Here is a 14,501-nt window from a genome sequence, read left to right on the forward strand (position 1 = left end):
CACTGTGCAGAAAGGTGGTCCCTAGTCACATGACTACTTGAACTTTAATTTAAGTTTATTAAAATGAGGTAAAAAGAAAGTTCGGTTTCCCAGCTGGACTGGCCACATTTCAAGTGTGCTTTGGTCGTGTGTGGTTAGGGGGTGTGAACACAGAATCATCCCATCACCGCAGACGCTCTGTCACGCAGCGCTGCTCCAGGACGCAGGGAAAGATGCAGATGGCACCCAGTCTCGGGGCGCGTTGCGGGTTTTTCCCATTGAAGAACCTTTGCTCATTTATAATCTTAGGGATGCAGAAAGTCATTTCATAAGCAGTGACAATGACATTATGTAGTTTTACGAAACTATTTTTGTGGTGGGGAAAAAAAGATCTTTGGTTAGTGGTTCTCTTGTCAGTTAGTCTTAGTGGTTTTTGGTTCAATGCCTGTGAGCAAGCAGAGGAAAAAAACATCAGCAATTCTTTTAAATGTCCGTCAGAAATGGTGGGCTATCCTGTGTGAGCAGAGGAGGGAGACATGGGGTCTAAGGACAGTGTCCTCGTTTATGAAGAGGCGGGAAAGCGAGGAACAATGGCCAAGCGGCCAGGCCCAGGCTGAGGGTCTCCAGAGAGCAGACAAGTCTGCCTGCTTCCAGAACCGCCCCCGGGAGGACCCAGGGCTTCTATTCCACACTGTTTCGTTCATTGAGTAGAATTCTAATCCATTCTCCGTTACTCGGGGTACATTCTCAAGCAATTTTCTCCAGAAGGGTATTGGAGTATTGTATTTTCTTGTTATTTAATAACATCTTCATTTCCTCCTCACACAAAGCACCTTTTAAGTGAGAATACCATTCTCTTTCCGTCAAAAGCCTGAGGACATTTTTCCATCCCTATTTGGTAACTGAAATGCTATGTACTGTTGTCATTCAGGATACAAATTTGAGTAAATATTTTCATCAAAGCATTTTAAATACTCCAAAACACGAACGAAAAAGTTATAAATAATTTTCAGTCAAAAAGGGAATAATTACTTCCTTTATAGTCCTTCCTTAATTTCCTACCTAAATGTGTTTTGGTAAAGTGAGTTGCAGAGTAAATCCAGTTTTCCTGTTTCTATCTAATACAACGTTGGCGATGTAATACGATGGTTACGAAGGATGTAAAGCACTGGCCTTCCCTATGCTGGAAGGAGTCCCCGGTGTGCTCTGCTCCCTCCCATGAGCAGTAGGGACGACCGTCTCTTTCCTTACAGAGCGGTGCTGGTGTCTGAGGGCAGCCCAGGGAGGGCGTCTTCAACGTCAGTTAGACCCGAATTCAAATCCCGGATCTGCCAGTCACTACCTCTGCGATCCCGTACACATGACGAACCTCTCAGGCCTCAGGGACTACAGAGTAGAGACAAAAGCTGGTTCTCTACTCCTGGGTAGGGCAATAGGGAAATGGGACGGTTTACAGCCGGCCTGCGCACAGGGCTTGCCAGGCAATCAGCGCTGTCATCAGAGTTGTAAGCTAACATTCATCAGTCGGAATGTCGTTTAAGTGGTTCTGAGGACACTTGTCCAGGAACCGGGGATCAGGGAGGGGCAAGCCTTCGCATGGGAGGGCCAAAGTTTCCCTAGATGGCGTTCAGAGGCAGTTTCATGTCCCTGTGACTACTCACTCCAGGTGCCTCCGTTTCCCTGTGGAAAGGGGGAGGGGCATGACAGTTCCTGAGTCGGTGTCATGAGGACTCTGAGTTCAGGTGTAGAAGGCATCAGTGCAAAGCCTTCAGCCGTGTGAGGGCTCAGAAAATGCCACTTATTGTGACTAACTGTTGGTTGTTTCTAGAGGGGCAGGAGGGGGCCTCAGAGTCACAATGGCTGTATTTAGAGACTGCCACTGACTGTACAGATTCAGATTCTTCAGGAAGGGGTGTGTGTGTGTGTGTGCATGTATGTGTGCACGTGCACGTGCATGCTTGCACGAAGGCACATGTTAGTAAGGGGTCCTGATATGCAGGCTCCATCTGATGGAAATCTGCTCACCTCGACGTGATCCTAAATGCAGGCGGGAAAAGCTTTGTCTTCATCACCGTTCATTTCACGTTGCCTATTAACTGTCACATATGGATGACTTTGTCACACGTGGCCTTTTCATTGTGTAAATCGACAGTCTTTCCCCCAGATGTCATCTCATGAGAGTTTCCGTTGTACTAGGTCAACCGTCTGAGCCCTGAACTCGGTGGCCTCCTGCAGGATCCCGGGTCTCGACTCTTGCCTGGAGCTCCACCTCTTGCAGAGTCCTTCAAAACTGAGAGCAAGAAATCGGAGGAGCCCGAGGTCTCCTTGTCGTCAGAGGAGGAGGGAGCTGGAGTGGAAAACGTGAAGAGTCACACGTACTCCAAAGATGTGCTGGAGAGGCCGCCACATTCGCAGCGCTGGGGCGACGGGTTTGGGGAGTCCCAGCACTGGGTTCCAGGGCCCTTGCAAGAGGACCAGCCGCTCGAAGCAGGAGCTCAGGGATGGCCGAGCGACAGCCTGAGACTGGAGGCCAAGTCTTCTGCGGAGGAGGAGTATGGCTACATCGTGACGGAAAACGAGTGAGTAGGACATCAGTCGGGATGTCATTTACATGGTTCTGAGGACACTTGTCCAGGAAACGGGGATCAGGGTGGGGCAAGCCTTGGCATGGGAGGGCCAAAGATCTCGTCTGTGCGCTTGGTGCCCAGGACCCGGGTGCCTTGCTGGAGTGGGGGTGCTTTCGTTTTTGCCTGTCTTCACTGGAAAGACGCGCAAGCATCCTGGTATCTCAGGTGTGGTAGCTCAGCCAGGGCCAGCCCGTCCCTGTCACCCAGCGCTTCGGACCTGGCGACCCGAGCTTGAGAGCCATTCCCCACAAAACAAACCCGACAGAAGCCTTCCCAGTCTTTGGTCGTGGCCTCATCACCTGCTGGTCACAGCACAGGGCACGTGGAAGCCATGGGTCTTCAGGTGGGGCCGGCGGGGTGCTGGGGGAAGCAGAGCCTGGGCTGCCTCTGCTGGACGCTGGCCTCTGGCCTGTGAGCTCCAGGAGCTGTACGTCTTCCCCACCAGTGTAGTCCAGATACCAGGGTCTAAGTCCTCGTGCTTCAGACGGCAGAGCCGGCCTCACAGCAACAGCGTGCGCTGTCCTCATTCTCGTTTCCTGAGTGTGACGAGGGACTGAATGCAAACATCAGTACCCAGCAAGTGACAAGGGGTCAGCCCCATTTTTCAGGTCATTTCACTAATGAATCCGACCTTTGATGCTATGCGTTGTGAAATGTATTATCTTCAAGTAATGAAAGGTGTTTCAAGGCAAAAACACATCAGTCTGGCGACACACACGAGTGTACACACGTGTAAAACCTGGTTTTGCTTTCTGGTGTCCGTGTGTCCCAGTGCTTCTGTGCTAGTTCAGAAGCCGGTCATGTGATCACTGTCGTGGGAGGGGCAGCATCGGGGCTGCTGCTCCCCTGCTGGTTCGGCACGTGCACGCCTATGCTCACGCCTCCCGACAACATGTAGCCCCCCAGCGTGTATGCACTGCTGCCACACTGCACGCAGCAGATGTCATCAGCGAGAAATAGTGGCACGGCACCACTGGGCACCACACGTTTTACTGAGCCCAAACCACAGACCACTTATCAAAGTGGCTTAAAGCGTAAGACTTCAGCTGCAGAGCTGTTCTCATTGGTGTTTAGAGACATGCTCACAGCGCATGCTTCCGGCTTACCCCAAAGCGGCGCGTCCGTTTCCACAGGGTCTGTTCTGTTCAGATGCACCTACGGTGTCTGACCCCTTGGTCTGGACAGTCCTCTCTGTCCTGTCTCCTTCTCTCTGAATGAGCAGCTCCTAGTAGGTGCTGAGCCCACGGAGACGTACAAACGGGAAGTGGAACGGCACGTGCTCTGAGGGCACAGCCCTGCACTGTGACGGCCAAGGTCAGACGGGGACGCAGACGTTATCACAGCCTGTTAACCTACTCTATGTGTCAAATACCCGTGTTCTGAGTTTTCCCTCCTTGGAAACCTCACTGTGCTGTGTGTGTGTATGTGTGTGTGTGTGTGTACTGTGTACATGTGTGTACTCTGCGTGGCATGTGTATGCGTGTATGTGAGCACCAGTGGGACGTCCATGGCACAGCTGGTCTGGGACCCTTTCCTCCCACCAGGACATCAGTGTCCTCGTGTCCTGATCCCCGAGGGCTCAGTCCCGGCATGAGGTGACTGCTTGCAGGGAGATGCCAGCCACTGTGCCCCAAGCTCCTTGTTCAGGGTCCTGGGGTTTAGCTGTAGCACAAAGGAGAAGGAGCCCCTGGTGTCAACATGAACAGCTGAGGACGGTGCATTTGTTTGGGGCCTTTCGAGCAGGACAGTCCATCTGCTGGTCTCTGCATCAGGGTGGACGTGGAGGGTATGACAGCTCTGCGCAGTCAGCACGTCTGACAGGGAGAGACCGATCCTACCGGTGTTTCCTCCTGCTCTGCCTGACTTCTGAGGAGCAAGGGCAGCTGTACCGGGGAGGCGATTGTCGTTGCGTTCAGTGTGTTTTCCTGCAGGGCTTTCCTGGCCCATTCCTTAGGGACATGAGCCTACACGTCCACTGGCGTCGGTTAGAGGAAAACCATTCTCTTATCTTGGCTGATTTCACTTTCCTTTTGGTGCCTCAATAGGGTGAAAGATACATGGTGCCGCTCATTCAGCTTTGTGTCGGTAATTCTTACTGTTTGTCACCCGGTCGAATGTGCTAGGGGATTACTCCTTCTTCCCATCTCCAGACAGAGATTGAGGTTTCTGCCCCTGTTACCAAATTCACTGGTAATTTGGGATTCTCAGGGGCAAGATATTGCCAGATTTCGGCTTAGGTCTTAATAGGTCAGCTATTGACAAAAATCTGTTTCCATTCTTTTAAAAACAAGGACTTTTGTGTCTTTGGCTGTCCCATACAAAGGAGAAGGAATGGGACTCACAGCTCAGTGTTATCACTGACACACGTGCCCCCCACGGACGTTTCGATGGGAGAGGGATGGGGCTTTGTCGCCGCCATTCCCGCGCTTCCATTTCCTGATGGGCTGGTGGTGTAGCTTAATCCTTCGCCGTTTGCATTTTCATCCTCTTTGTACAAACTAGACGGATTATTCAAGACTGGATGGAGGGCAGGACGGCCATCCCCAGTCCTCTAAGGGTCCTCTAAGCTTTAAAATTATTTCAAGTGAGGCTGATGGGAAGAGATCACAGGATGGAAGGGGAATTTGATGCAGAAGGGGCTTTTCACCTCTCAGCAGAGAAGAAACTCCTCTTACATCTGATGAGTAAATGCTTCAGAGACACGGGCTGTCCTGCTCACCACGTGCCTCCCCTCACAAAGCTGAGTCCTCGTGTTTGGGCCATGTTCCTGGAGAAGGATCACATGAGACGTCGAGGGTGACCTTGGATAGTAAACCATGGCCATGAGCACGTGCAGCCTGAGGGGCAGCCGTGGGGGGTTGTCAGTTTGATGTTGGAGACAAACAGTCTGTTGGAGAAGCTTGTAGCCACCCCTCGGGATGAGGCTGTGCTATCAGGCTCCGTGGCTGTGGACGAGGGTCCTTGCAGCCCAGCTGGCCCTCAGGGAAGCACCCGGCACTCCCGCAGCATGGTCACACATAAGTCTCCATCCGGTCCTGGCAGCTTCCGTGCGATGACGAAAACACACGGAGCCGACCATCAGGGCGGGAGCCCCCCAGCGCCGTGGGGCTCGGGCAGGGGCTTATCCCCGGGCGTGGTCCCCTCATCTCAGCAGCAGTGGTGGTGGTGCCTACCTTCAGGGGTTGTTGGGGACAGTGAACGTGACCCAGGATGAGCAGTGGCTGGAACGCAGTGGACGTCGAGTGAACAAAGAGCATTAGCCCGCTAGCCACCAGCAGAGTGGACGCAGGAGGACACAGCCCCACGTAAAAGGGGAGTAGATGAGCTTCCACTCGGAGGAGGGGATCAGAGGGGCAAGACCTCAGTGTGGCCATCCGAGCAAGCAGGTGCCCGCGGGCCCTGAGCTGCTCTGACAGACGCCTGTCAAATTCCAAACACAGCGGGTTTACTTTTACATTTCCCTCTGTCAGGTTTTTCTTACCAGGAAGCTTTCTTCCATGTGGGATAAGCCAATCAGGGAAGTTAACAATGACGTTTTACTGTCCTAATTACCATGGTTACGAGTCCCCCCCCCCCCCCCCCCCCCGGCTTCCAAGCAGGTGTGTTAGGCACCCATTTCCCACAGCACCTCCCCTGTGGGAGTCAGTCAGGTTGTCTGATCAGAGATGCCACCTAGATATCACACACCGTCCATCCTTCATCCACAGGTGAATTATAGGGCTCGGGGGTCAAAAGTCTGGAAGAACGTTCAGAAGTCAGGTTCTCCCCTTGCCAAGGCCTCGGGGAAAGTGTGTCAGGTCCTGGGGTTCGTCCTCCGGGAAGACTGGCCTCGCCTGGGGGCAAACAACCATCCTCGTCCCTCAAGAACTTCCTGTCCATCACCTAGAGCGTGAGAGGAGTTTGTGCAGGGCCTTCGGGAGCAGGCGGCCCACTGGCTCCTGTTCTCCTGACCTGTGAGCTGCTGTGCTCGGCAGTGACTCACCCTGCTCCTCTGGGAGCCAGTGAGGTGAAGAGGACGGGGTCCCAGCTGACAGCCAGTGCTCCCTGATCCGGGTTCTCCCATGGCCTGGCCCAGAGCCCCCCGGCTGCCCGCAGAGCCCCTGGCTTGTCAGGCCGGCTCTTACGTCACCTCCTGCAGCCTGTGGTCTGTGGGAAATGCCGCCCAAGCCGTGCCTCTGGGAGCCCCTCCATGCCACTCGCCTCTTAGACACACAGAAGAAGCCTGACACTCCACAGGCTTTGACAGTGGTGGTTTTCATGCCCCCGGTGCCTGCTGCCACTGCCCTCAGGCCTCACCTCCCCTGTCCAGCTGCCAGGGTCCTTCCACGCCCTCTCCCCTCCCTGCCCCTCCTTGTGCCGCCTCAGCCTCTCTTGCCCTGGTCACTGCAGGACCTCTTCATGCGTCGTCCTTCTTCAGTCGTTAAGCACGTTGCACCAAAGAGAATGCCCTGTTGTCTGCATCTGACTGTTACTCTCTGCTCTTGGTCCCTGTGGTGACGCCCACTGTCTGCAACGTGGAGACCCAAGCCTTCAAGTGACCCCAGGCCTGTGGGCTCTGCAGACGCCTCCACTGCGCGTTTCTTCTCTGGGTGCTGGGCCAAGCCCGCCTGCTTTCTGCTTCTGGAATGTACAGGAGGCTGCTTGTGTCCCTCCCAGCACTCGCCACCCCTCTCTCTCCCTCGTCCTGGGCGCTGCTCTCTCCTGCAGCCTTCCAGCGGATTTCCTGCCTATTCAGTTCCGTATTTTTCCTGAGGCAATGGATTTGGTTTTTTTCTCTTTCTTATGCAAATTTTGAACATTCTCAAAAGCAAGATAATAACCCAGGCTCAACCACCCAACCCCCTATCTCATCCACACCGTCTACTCCTATCTGTCAGGCTACTTTGAAACAAGTCCCAGTTGTATTGTCTTAAAAACATTTCATGAACTATCTCTAAAATATAAGGATTCTTTCTTTTTAACATTCCATAATGCCCTAAAAAGTAACAAAGACTCTCAAGATCAAGTGTCCAGTCGGTTCCAACATCAACGTCAGAACTCGTTTTCTGACTTAGGCTGACCAAACTTGTCGGCTCACTTGCCTCTCCTTTGTTGAGGTCCCAGTGACGTGTTGGAATCAATGTTATTGGCTTGAAGTCTAGATCTGGAGGATATTTACCCTTGTCTGACTTGTCACTACAGTGGAAAAAAGAAGTGAGAAAATACTATAAAAGCTCAGATGTGGTGGGATGAAAACAGTTTCAGTGTCTCTTTGACCCAGTGGCTTCCACGTCAGCTGGCCATGTCAAGCCACAAGGAAGACACCGGAAAGACGGTGCTCTGCCAGAATGGGGCCCCTTAAGTTCTCTGACGGTGAGCCTCCTCCTCACACTCCACCTTTCTGCTGCAGCCGAGAGTGACGTCGGTGGTTGGGGGCCCGGGGTGCGCAGTGAGGAGGAGGATGCATCGGAATAGCCCGCTCGTCCCACTACGCCTGGGCCGCTAACCCTCTCTGCCTCGGGCCTGTCCTCAGGTTGCCTCCTATGGCCTGGGTGCTGAAATGTAGGACAGCCTAGGAGGGTCTGAGAGGCTGGACTCGCTTCTGTTTTCGCTGTAATGTCATCTGATGGCAGCAAGGGGGTCACCACAAGTATCCCTGTCTGTGTCCATGTCCGTCTCCATCTCCGTCTCCGTGTACCTACACCTACACCTATGTATCTGTGTCACCTATCCCTACATCTCTGTCTTTTCCATGTGTATATCCACATAGCCTCGCATGGTATCAGATTTCCATAATCAGTGGAGCAGGTTTTCGCTTCCTTTTCAGTGATGCTGTGAAATTCCACAGTAGAATAATCCACAGGGACCTTCATTGCCTAACAGCTACAATTGATTTTTTGCAAAGTGTCATCTGCATCACAAATTGGCCTAGACTTATGTCTGTTTGAGTTAAGCAGTTTAAATTTCACTCCTACATAGAAGGAAGTAAGGAAGAGGGAGTAAAACATGAAAAGAAGAGATTTGCTGGGCTGTCAAAATTGGAGTAAGTCTGGGAATAAATAATAAGGCCAGAGGGAGAAGGAAAATGGAAAAACAGTGTCCTGAGGTAGCTCATTCTTACTGGGGACGGTGACTTAACAAACAGGCAGAATGTTAGCGGAAGAGCTGGCTGTGGATTGCTGAGTTCCAGCTCAGCCTCCCTGAGTCCCGTGAAGGAGTCCATTTCAAGCTTCCGAAGACTTCACGGCCCTTACTTCGAGCTCCGTGGAGGGCAGGTGGGTGGGAAGGGAACTGTGTTCCATGGAGAACAGCCTGTGCAGGGTCTGCCTCAGGAGAAATTATGAACTTTGGAGGAGGGGGCAGTACATGGCGAGGCCGCCGGGCCCCAGCAAGGACTTACCCTGACAGTTGTGGACACCACTGGACGGCGCCGACAGGTGGCTGGTGGGCCAGGGGCCCTCTCTCCCAGGCCTTGTGCTGGACTGGGGAAGGGCCACAGGCAGCCTGGCCAGTGGGTGTGTGGCCATCAGGCCATTCCCCTCAGCTCGGGCCTCATCCTTGCTGTCTGCACTGTGGGCTGACCTGCAAAGTGTCACCTGAGCTGTGAGCTGGCCTGGACTTAAACCTAATGAGGCGGTTTCACTGCGATTCCCAGGCTGCTTTGCCAGTGGGGCTTTGGGAGAGGTTCCAGAGGACGGTGCCGCTGGGCCGCGGGGGCGGGACGGGCCCCAAGGCTGGGCGTCGTCCTCTCCTTGCTGCTGCGGGCCTGGCTGAGACCTGTGCATGCACACTCACACTCGGCGTTTGTGTACAGTACTGTCCCACGTTCTTTTTCAGATGTGCATGCACTTTTAACAAAGGTAATGCCAGGGCACTGTGTACTTACACTTGTATTCAGCTGCTGGCAAATGATGTTTTTCAAAAATTTGGAGGAATGAATATACTTACGGTGAGAAGTGGTCTCATCTTGATGTTAAAACCGATCATGGTTAGAGTGGCTTAGTGTCTTACCGGTGGACATTTCACCTGTGCAGAGTTGGGGCTGTAACAACTCACTAGTGAGTCACTTGCATTGTTAGCGGCTCCGGATGGATTTGCGCGTGATCTCAAGGCTGCGGGAGCTCAGACTCGGAGGGTTCAGTTTGGCTGCAGATTGTCATCGGTTCAGCAGCGTTCTCCGGGGACGTTGGGCTTTCTTAGGCTTCTGCAGGGAAGAAATGTGGTACCGAATCGAAGCTAGAATTCTGAACCATCGCAGCTGCTCTGGTTTCTCTCGTTTGCTCTCATCAGAAGTATCTCTTCTCTGCATTGGGGACAATTCCTGTGGGTTAGCAAAAGTTTTGACTACCTGGTAAGATTATTTAAATAGAATAAATGTCGTTATTTGTTACAACGATGGATAGGGGTAACTAGAATAAATGGTAAATCCCAAGAAAACCTCACTTTATCTATTGGTTTCAAATATCATCTCATCAGAAGAGTTTGTATCAAAGTTGACTGGTTGCATTTTGGAATCCATCAATCATTTGGTGCCCTACCTTTGAATTTTCAAATAAACAGTGTGATGTCCCAGTCAGAAAGTGAAGCAGCCGAAGGAAAATGAACGGTCAGCATTGAGCAGAGTTTCCGATGTCCTGTCTGGTCAGCAGGGACATTCCGCTCTGTGGACAGCCAGATCCTGTTGTCACCGGGATCTCACCTGCCCACGAGGAAAGCCCAGTAACTGCTAAAAAACTCAGGCGTGGAGAGGTGTGGGCACACACTGTCCAGTGTAGGTTAGGTGAGACACAGGTCGGACACAGCGGCCACCTGGGCCCACCACCCGGGAAGCCTACGTCACAGTACACGCTCAGTAACAACACTGAGGGTGGAGTTTTTCTTTGGGGAACAGACTCACAGCCTGACCTTGGGCAGTGAACTTAACTCCTCTCATCTCCGTTCCCACTCCTAAGATGAGGTTCACAGTGGCACCTTCCTACAGGTGTATTGGGAGCCGTACCTGGGAGAGCTTGCAGTCTTAGCTTGCTGGACAGCATAAGGAAAGCGTCCAGAGGTGGTGCTGCCTGGTCGTTCTGACCCTTAGTCGTTTTCACTAGTGTTGTTTTAAGAGTGGCATTCCACAGCTTCTTCGTCATCGAGCATTCTCACCTCGTTGTTCATCCGTTCTCTTACCCCAGCGATGAGCTTAGGGCACCGTGGAAATCTGTTGTGCTGCGTGTGGTATTCGGAGCCGTCATGGGTGCTGTCACCTCTCACGCGAGCCTCCCACTGCATGAATGGTGCCGCTGATTCCTGTGCCCTTAGTTTGTGTACTCAGCAGACCCCTGGAAGCATCGTCCTTCCCAATTATTAACCCGTGGTATTAACATGCTGCTGGGTTTCGGAATGGAGAAGCATTAGACAGGAGACACCGCCTGGCTTGTGAAATCGCTCCTGTCACCAGACAACGGGGCCGGCAGTGAGGTGCCCGCAGCCGGCAGTGCTCACATCTCCCCCGCCCCTCGCAGTACCGGGAATCCAGGTACTCAGGGTGACAGCTGTCACAGACAAACTGACGAGATTGCACGTGTGGTCTCCATCCATTGATCTTTGGGATGAACTCCCCTGCTTTCTAAAGAAGTTCAGACCACGAGATGACAGACGATGGCATGTATTTTAAAAATAAAATAGAAATAAGTACATGCTCGTTTTGAACCCAGTCAGCACCGTCTGTTTGCTGACTTACTGAACAAAACCACTGGAGTCGTGTGCCATTTGCCCCCTGCCTGCAGCCCTGACAGGAAGGGGCGGGTGCCCTCGTGTGTTTGTATCATCAGGGCCGTCTCACTGGGCGGCACGCAGGCTCCTAACTGTGCTCAGCGGCAAACGTCCTCACTCTCTTCAGTGCGGTTTTAAATAATCTTGTCATGGGGGAAGGTCTTCCATTTGTGTATTGTGGTGGTGAAGGAATGTGGGTCGGGACCCATGAGACAGCCTCTGGACTCCCCACCTCATTATATGACCCCTTTGGTCAGACAGGGGAATCTGGCCGCAGACCTTGCTTGGAAGCTGGGTGATGCAGGGCCTGGGGCGAGAAGCCAGCAGCTCCAGGTTTCCTGCTTAAGGCTGCAGCAGCCCAAGGGAAGGAAATTGGCTCGGGGGCCGGTAGTGAGGCCCCTTGTCTCAACCAGCAGAGGGCAGTGGACAGTAAGCTGCTGCTTTTACGGACTCTGCCAGGCCTGCTGTCCGCACCCCACGTCGGTCATCCCAAATCCTCTCTCCAACCTATATGATGTGAGAAAGGAGAGGACGGTGAAAAGCAGGTCGGACGGGGTCTGCAATCCAGGGCTGCCCTCCGTCCATCCTTCTGACCAACCGGCCCCTCCGGTGGGCTCTCCTCCCCAGCGTGGGTGCCGAGTGGGGCCTTTTGCCGTCGTCCTGCTTGTGGCTTCCTCGTGTCTCACATGGCGGCTCACCCGCTAGTCCCGTCCGCACACCTTACTCATGTGTCCCAGGCTGCGAGCCCTCCCCACACCTACCCAGCCACCATGAGCCATTTGGGGCCTCCTTGCACCCCTGAGTCTTCATCCGTTCTTGGAGTCACAGCGATCCTGGGAGGCCATCAGAGCTCCATCTCCACGCTCCCACCTTCCGCTCACGAGGCACGCTGGCCAGAACCCCCGAAACCTCCTGCCCCAGGGCCTTGGCACCTGCTCCTCACCGTCTGTCCCTGTGTCCTGATGTTCTCTTTTGCAAGGACACCGGTGATGTGGGATCAGGCCCAGCCATAACAAGCTGGTCCTACACTGATCGCCTGTGGCCACCGTTTCCTCACAAGGTCACATTCTGAGGTTCTCAGGTTAGGACTTCAGCAGTTTTGATTTTTGGTGACACGGCTGAGCCCAGGACAGCACAAATTATCTGCTGCCTGTGTCCCCGTGGGGACGTAAGCCCCGTGAATGTGGGCCCCGGTCTCTGTTCACTGCTGCGTCTTCTCCGACAGCAGCGCCAGGCTCCGCGTGGGCATGGAGGGTGACTGCCTGGCTAGCTGGGGTGGAAGACTGTGCTGGGCCACAGCTGTTCCATAAGGATGTCACCACGTATGTCCCTGAAGGGTGCTGACAGGATTTCACGGGCAACGCGTGATCGCAAGGCTGAGTGCAAGGCCTCAGGATTTGCAGCCTGAACCTTGAATCACACCGTTACTGCTGTTGCCTCTCTGTGTGGAGCTGGCCTTGCTGGGGGTCACGTGGAGATCGTACCCGTTAATGAGTCACTGCTGGCGGGCCGTCCGTCCTCTCTGCTAACCCTCAGACTGATATTGCAATAGCCTCTCATTGGCATATAACTCATTTTAGAAATGAACCCGTTTAAAAATGAGTTTCTGGGGGGTGGGGGATGAGGGTGAGGGGGATCAAATGTATGGTGATGGAAGGGGAGCTGACTCTGGGTGGTGAACACACAGTGTGATTTATGGATGATGTGATACAGAATTGCACACCTGAAATCTGTAATTTTACTAACAATTGTCACCCCAATAAATTAAAAAAAAATAAAATAAAAAAAAATAAAAATGAGTTTCCTTTGTACATTTGACTTCCCGTCCTGAGGTTTGGTTTCAGCATCTGCTTCTCTCCGTCTCCCATTTCTCCTTTCTCATCCTGCCCTCCCCACCCTCTCACTTTATTACGATTTTTATTGAGGCAGAGACGAGCCATTGCTGCATCATGAGCCCATCACACGTTCTAACAATTCCATTTGCACTGAATTGTTTGTCTTATTGCTGGAAAATTCAGGTGATTCATCATGGCTGAAGAAGCACCTGATCCCCATTGCCCCGGGAGCCGCTCACTGTGTGACAAGAATGGGGCGGGCGGGCGGCTCTCAGACCCCCCAGGCTGGGTGGGAGCTCGTGGGGACTGCAGCTTCTCAAGTCGTGATGACTTCCATTTGGTCACGTTGCCCCCTCCTGTCTGCTCTCCTCCGACAGCCCCCTGAGCCCGCAGAAGGGGAAGGAGCTGACGGCGGCCGTCGCACGTCTCCTGCAGGTGCCGATGAGTGTCTTCGCAGACATCGAGTGAGTGTGGGCCGGGGTCTCTGGGTTTTCTTGTTGGCTCCCACCAGGCTCCATTTCGTAAATTGCTTTGCAAGGAAGAGGACTGTGTGCCTGTGGTTGGTGTTAATTATATCAGGGGAAACTGTTCCGGAAAGAATGAAAGGAAAATTCCAGAGAGATTTGGTAAGTTACTTAAACATAGCTGAAATCCAAGTGTAATTATAAGAATTATAATCTGGAAGAGTGGTGCCCACTGAGGCCCTGGTTCCCAGCCCTGCTGCTCCTAGACTCACGGAGGCTCTAGACCAGGGGTGTCCAAACTTTTTTCAACGGTTTTCACCAAGGGCCATATGCGGTAAAATAACACAAACAGCCGGGCCACTCACTCGAGGTGAAGTACGTATTGCCTCATCTGGTTTATTTAAGTAAACTAAATATATTTTTGGAATTTGCTGCGGGCCAATTAAAAGTGGATTGCCGGCCGCAGTTGGCCTGCGGGCCGCAGTTTGGACACCCCTGTTCTAGAAGTTTCTGCAGCCTGTGCCGGCCCCACAGACGCACCAGAGACATGGGGACGGGCGTGTCAGCACTTACCGTGAGCCTGCAGTGTAGGGCCTGCCCTGTCCCGGGGGCCAGGGGGGCTGCTGTGACATTTTTTGGAACGTGTACAGAACACAGAGCACCAGCACTGTGTCAAGAAGACAAATGGAAACGCGTCGATGCAGGAGTGGGTGGGGGTTGGCAAGCGCAGGTGTGGACGGCTGGCCACGCGGAAGCCTAAGGATGGCCGCACACAGGGCTCAGGGCTAGACATGTGGGCCGAGCTGAGCCCCCGTCCACCAGGGCGTCCACTGTGGCGCGGCCCACAGACACTCATCTGT

The 14,501-nt window shown here is 53.3% G+C and overlaps 1 protein-coding gene across 2 annotated transcripts in view; it reads left to right on the top strand.

The window, feature by feature from the left end:
- Nucleotides 1–14,501, top strand: part of PTPRN2 (protein tyrosine phosphatase receptor type N2) — a 427,823-nt gene that overhangs the window by 179,399 nt on the left and 233,923 nt on the right. For both annotated transcript variants that reach the window (XM_033098764.1, XM_033098765.1), the window contains exons 9-10: nucleotides 2,176–2,558; nucleotides 13,555–13,641. In XM_033098764.1, coding sequence (XP_032954655.1) covers nucleotides 2,176–2,558; nucleotides 13,555–13,641 — 470 coding nt within the window. The remainder of the gene's footprint in view (nucleotides 1–2,175; nucleotides 2,559–13,554; nucleotides 13,642–14,501) is intronic.

The sequence above is a fragment of the Rhinolophus ferrumequinum genome, chromosome 26 (genome assembly GCF_004115265.2).
Source record: "Rhinolophus ferrumequinum isolate MPI-CBG mRhiFer1 chromosome 26, mRhiFer1_v1.p, whole genome shotgun sequence".
NCBI lineage: Eukaryota > Metazoa > Chordata > Mammalia > Chiroptera > Rhinolophidae > Rhinolophus > Rhinolophus ferrumequinum.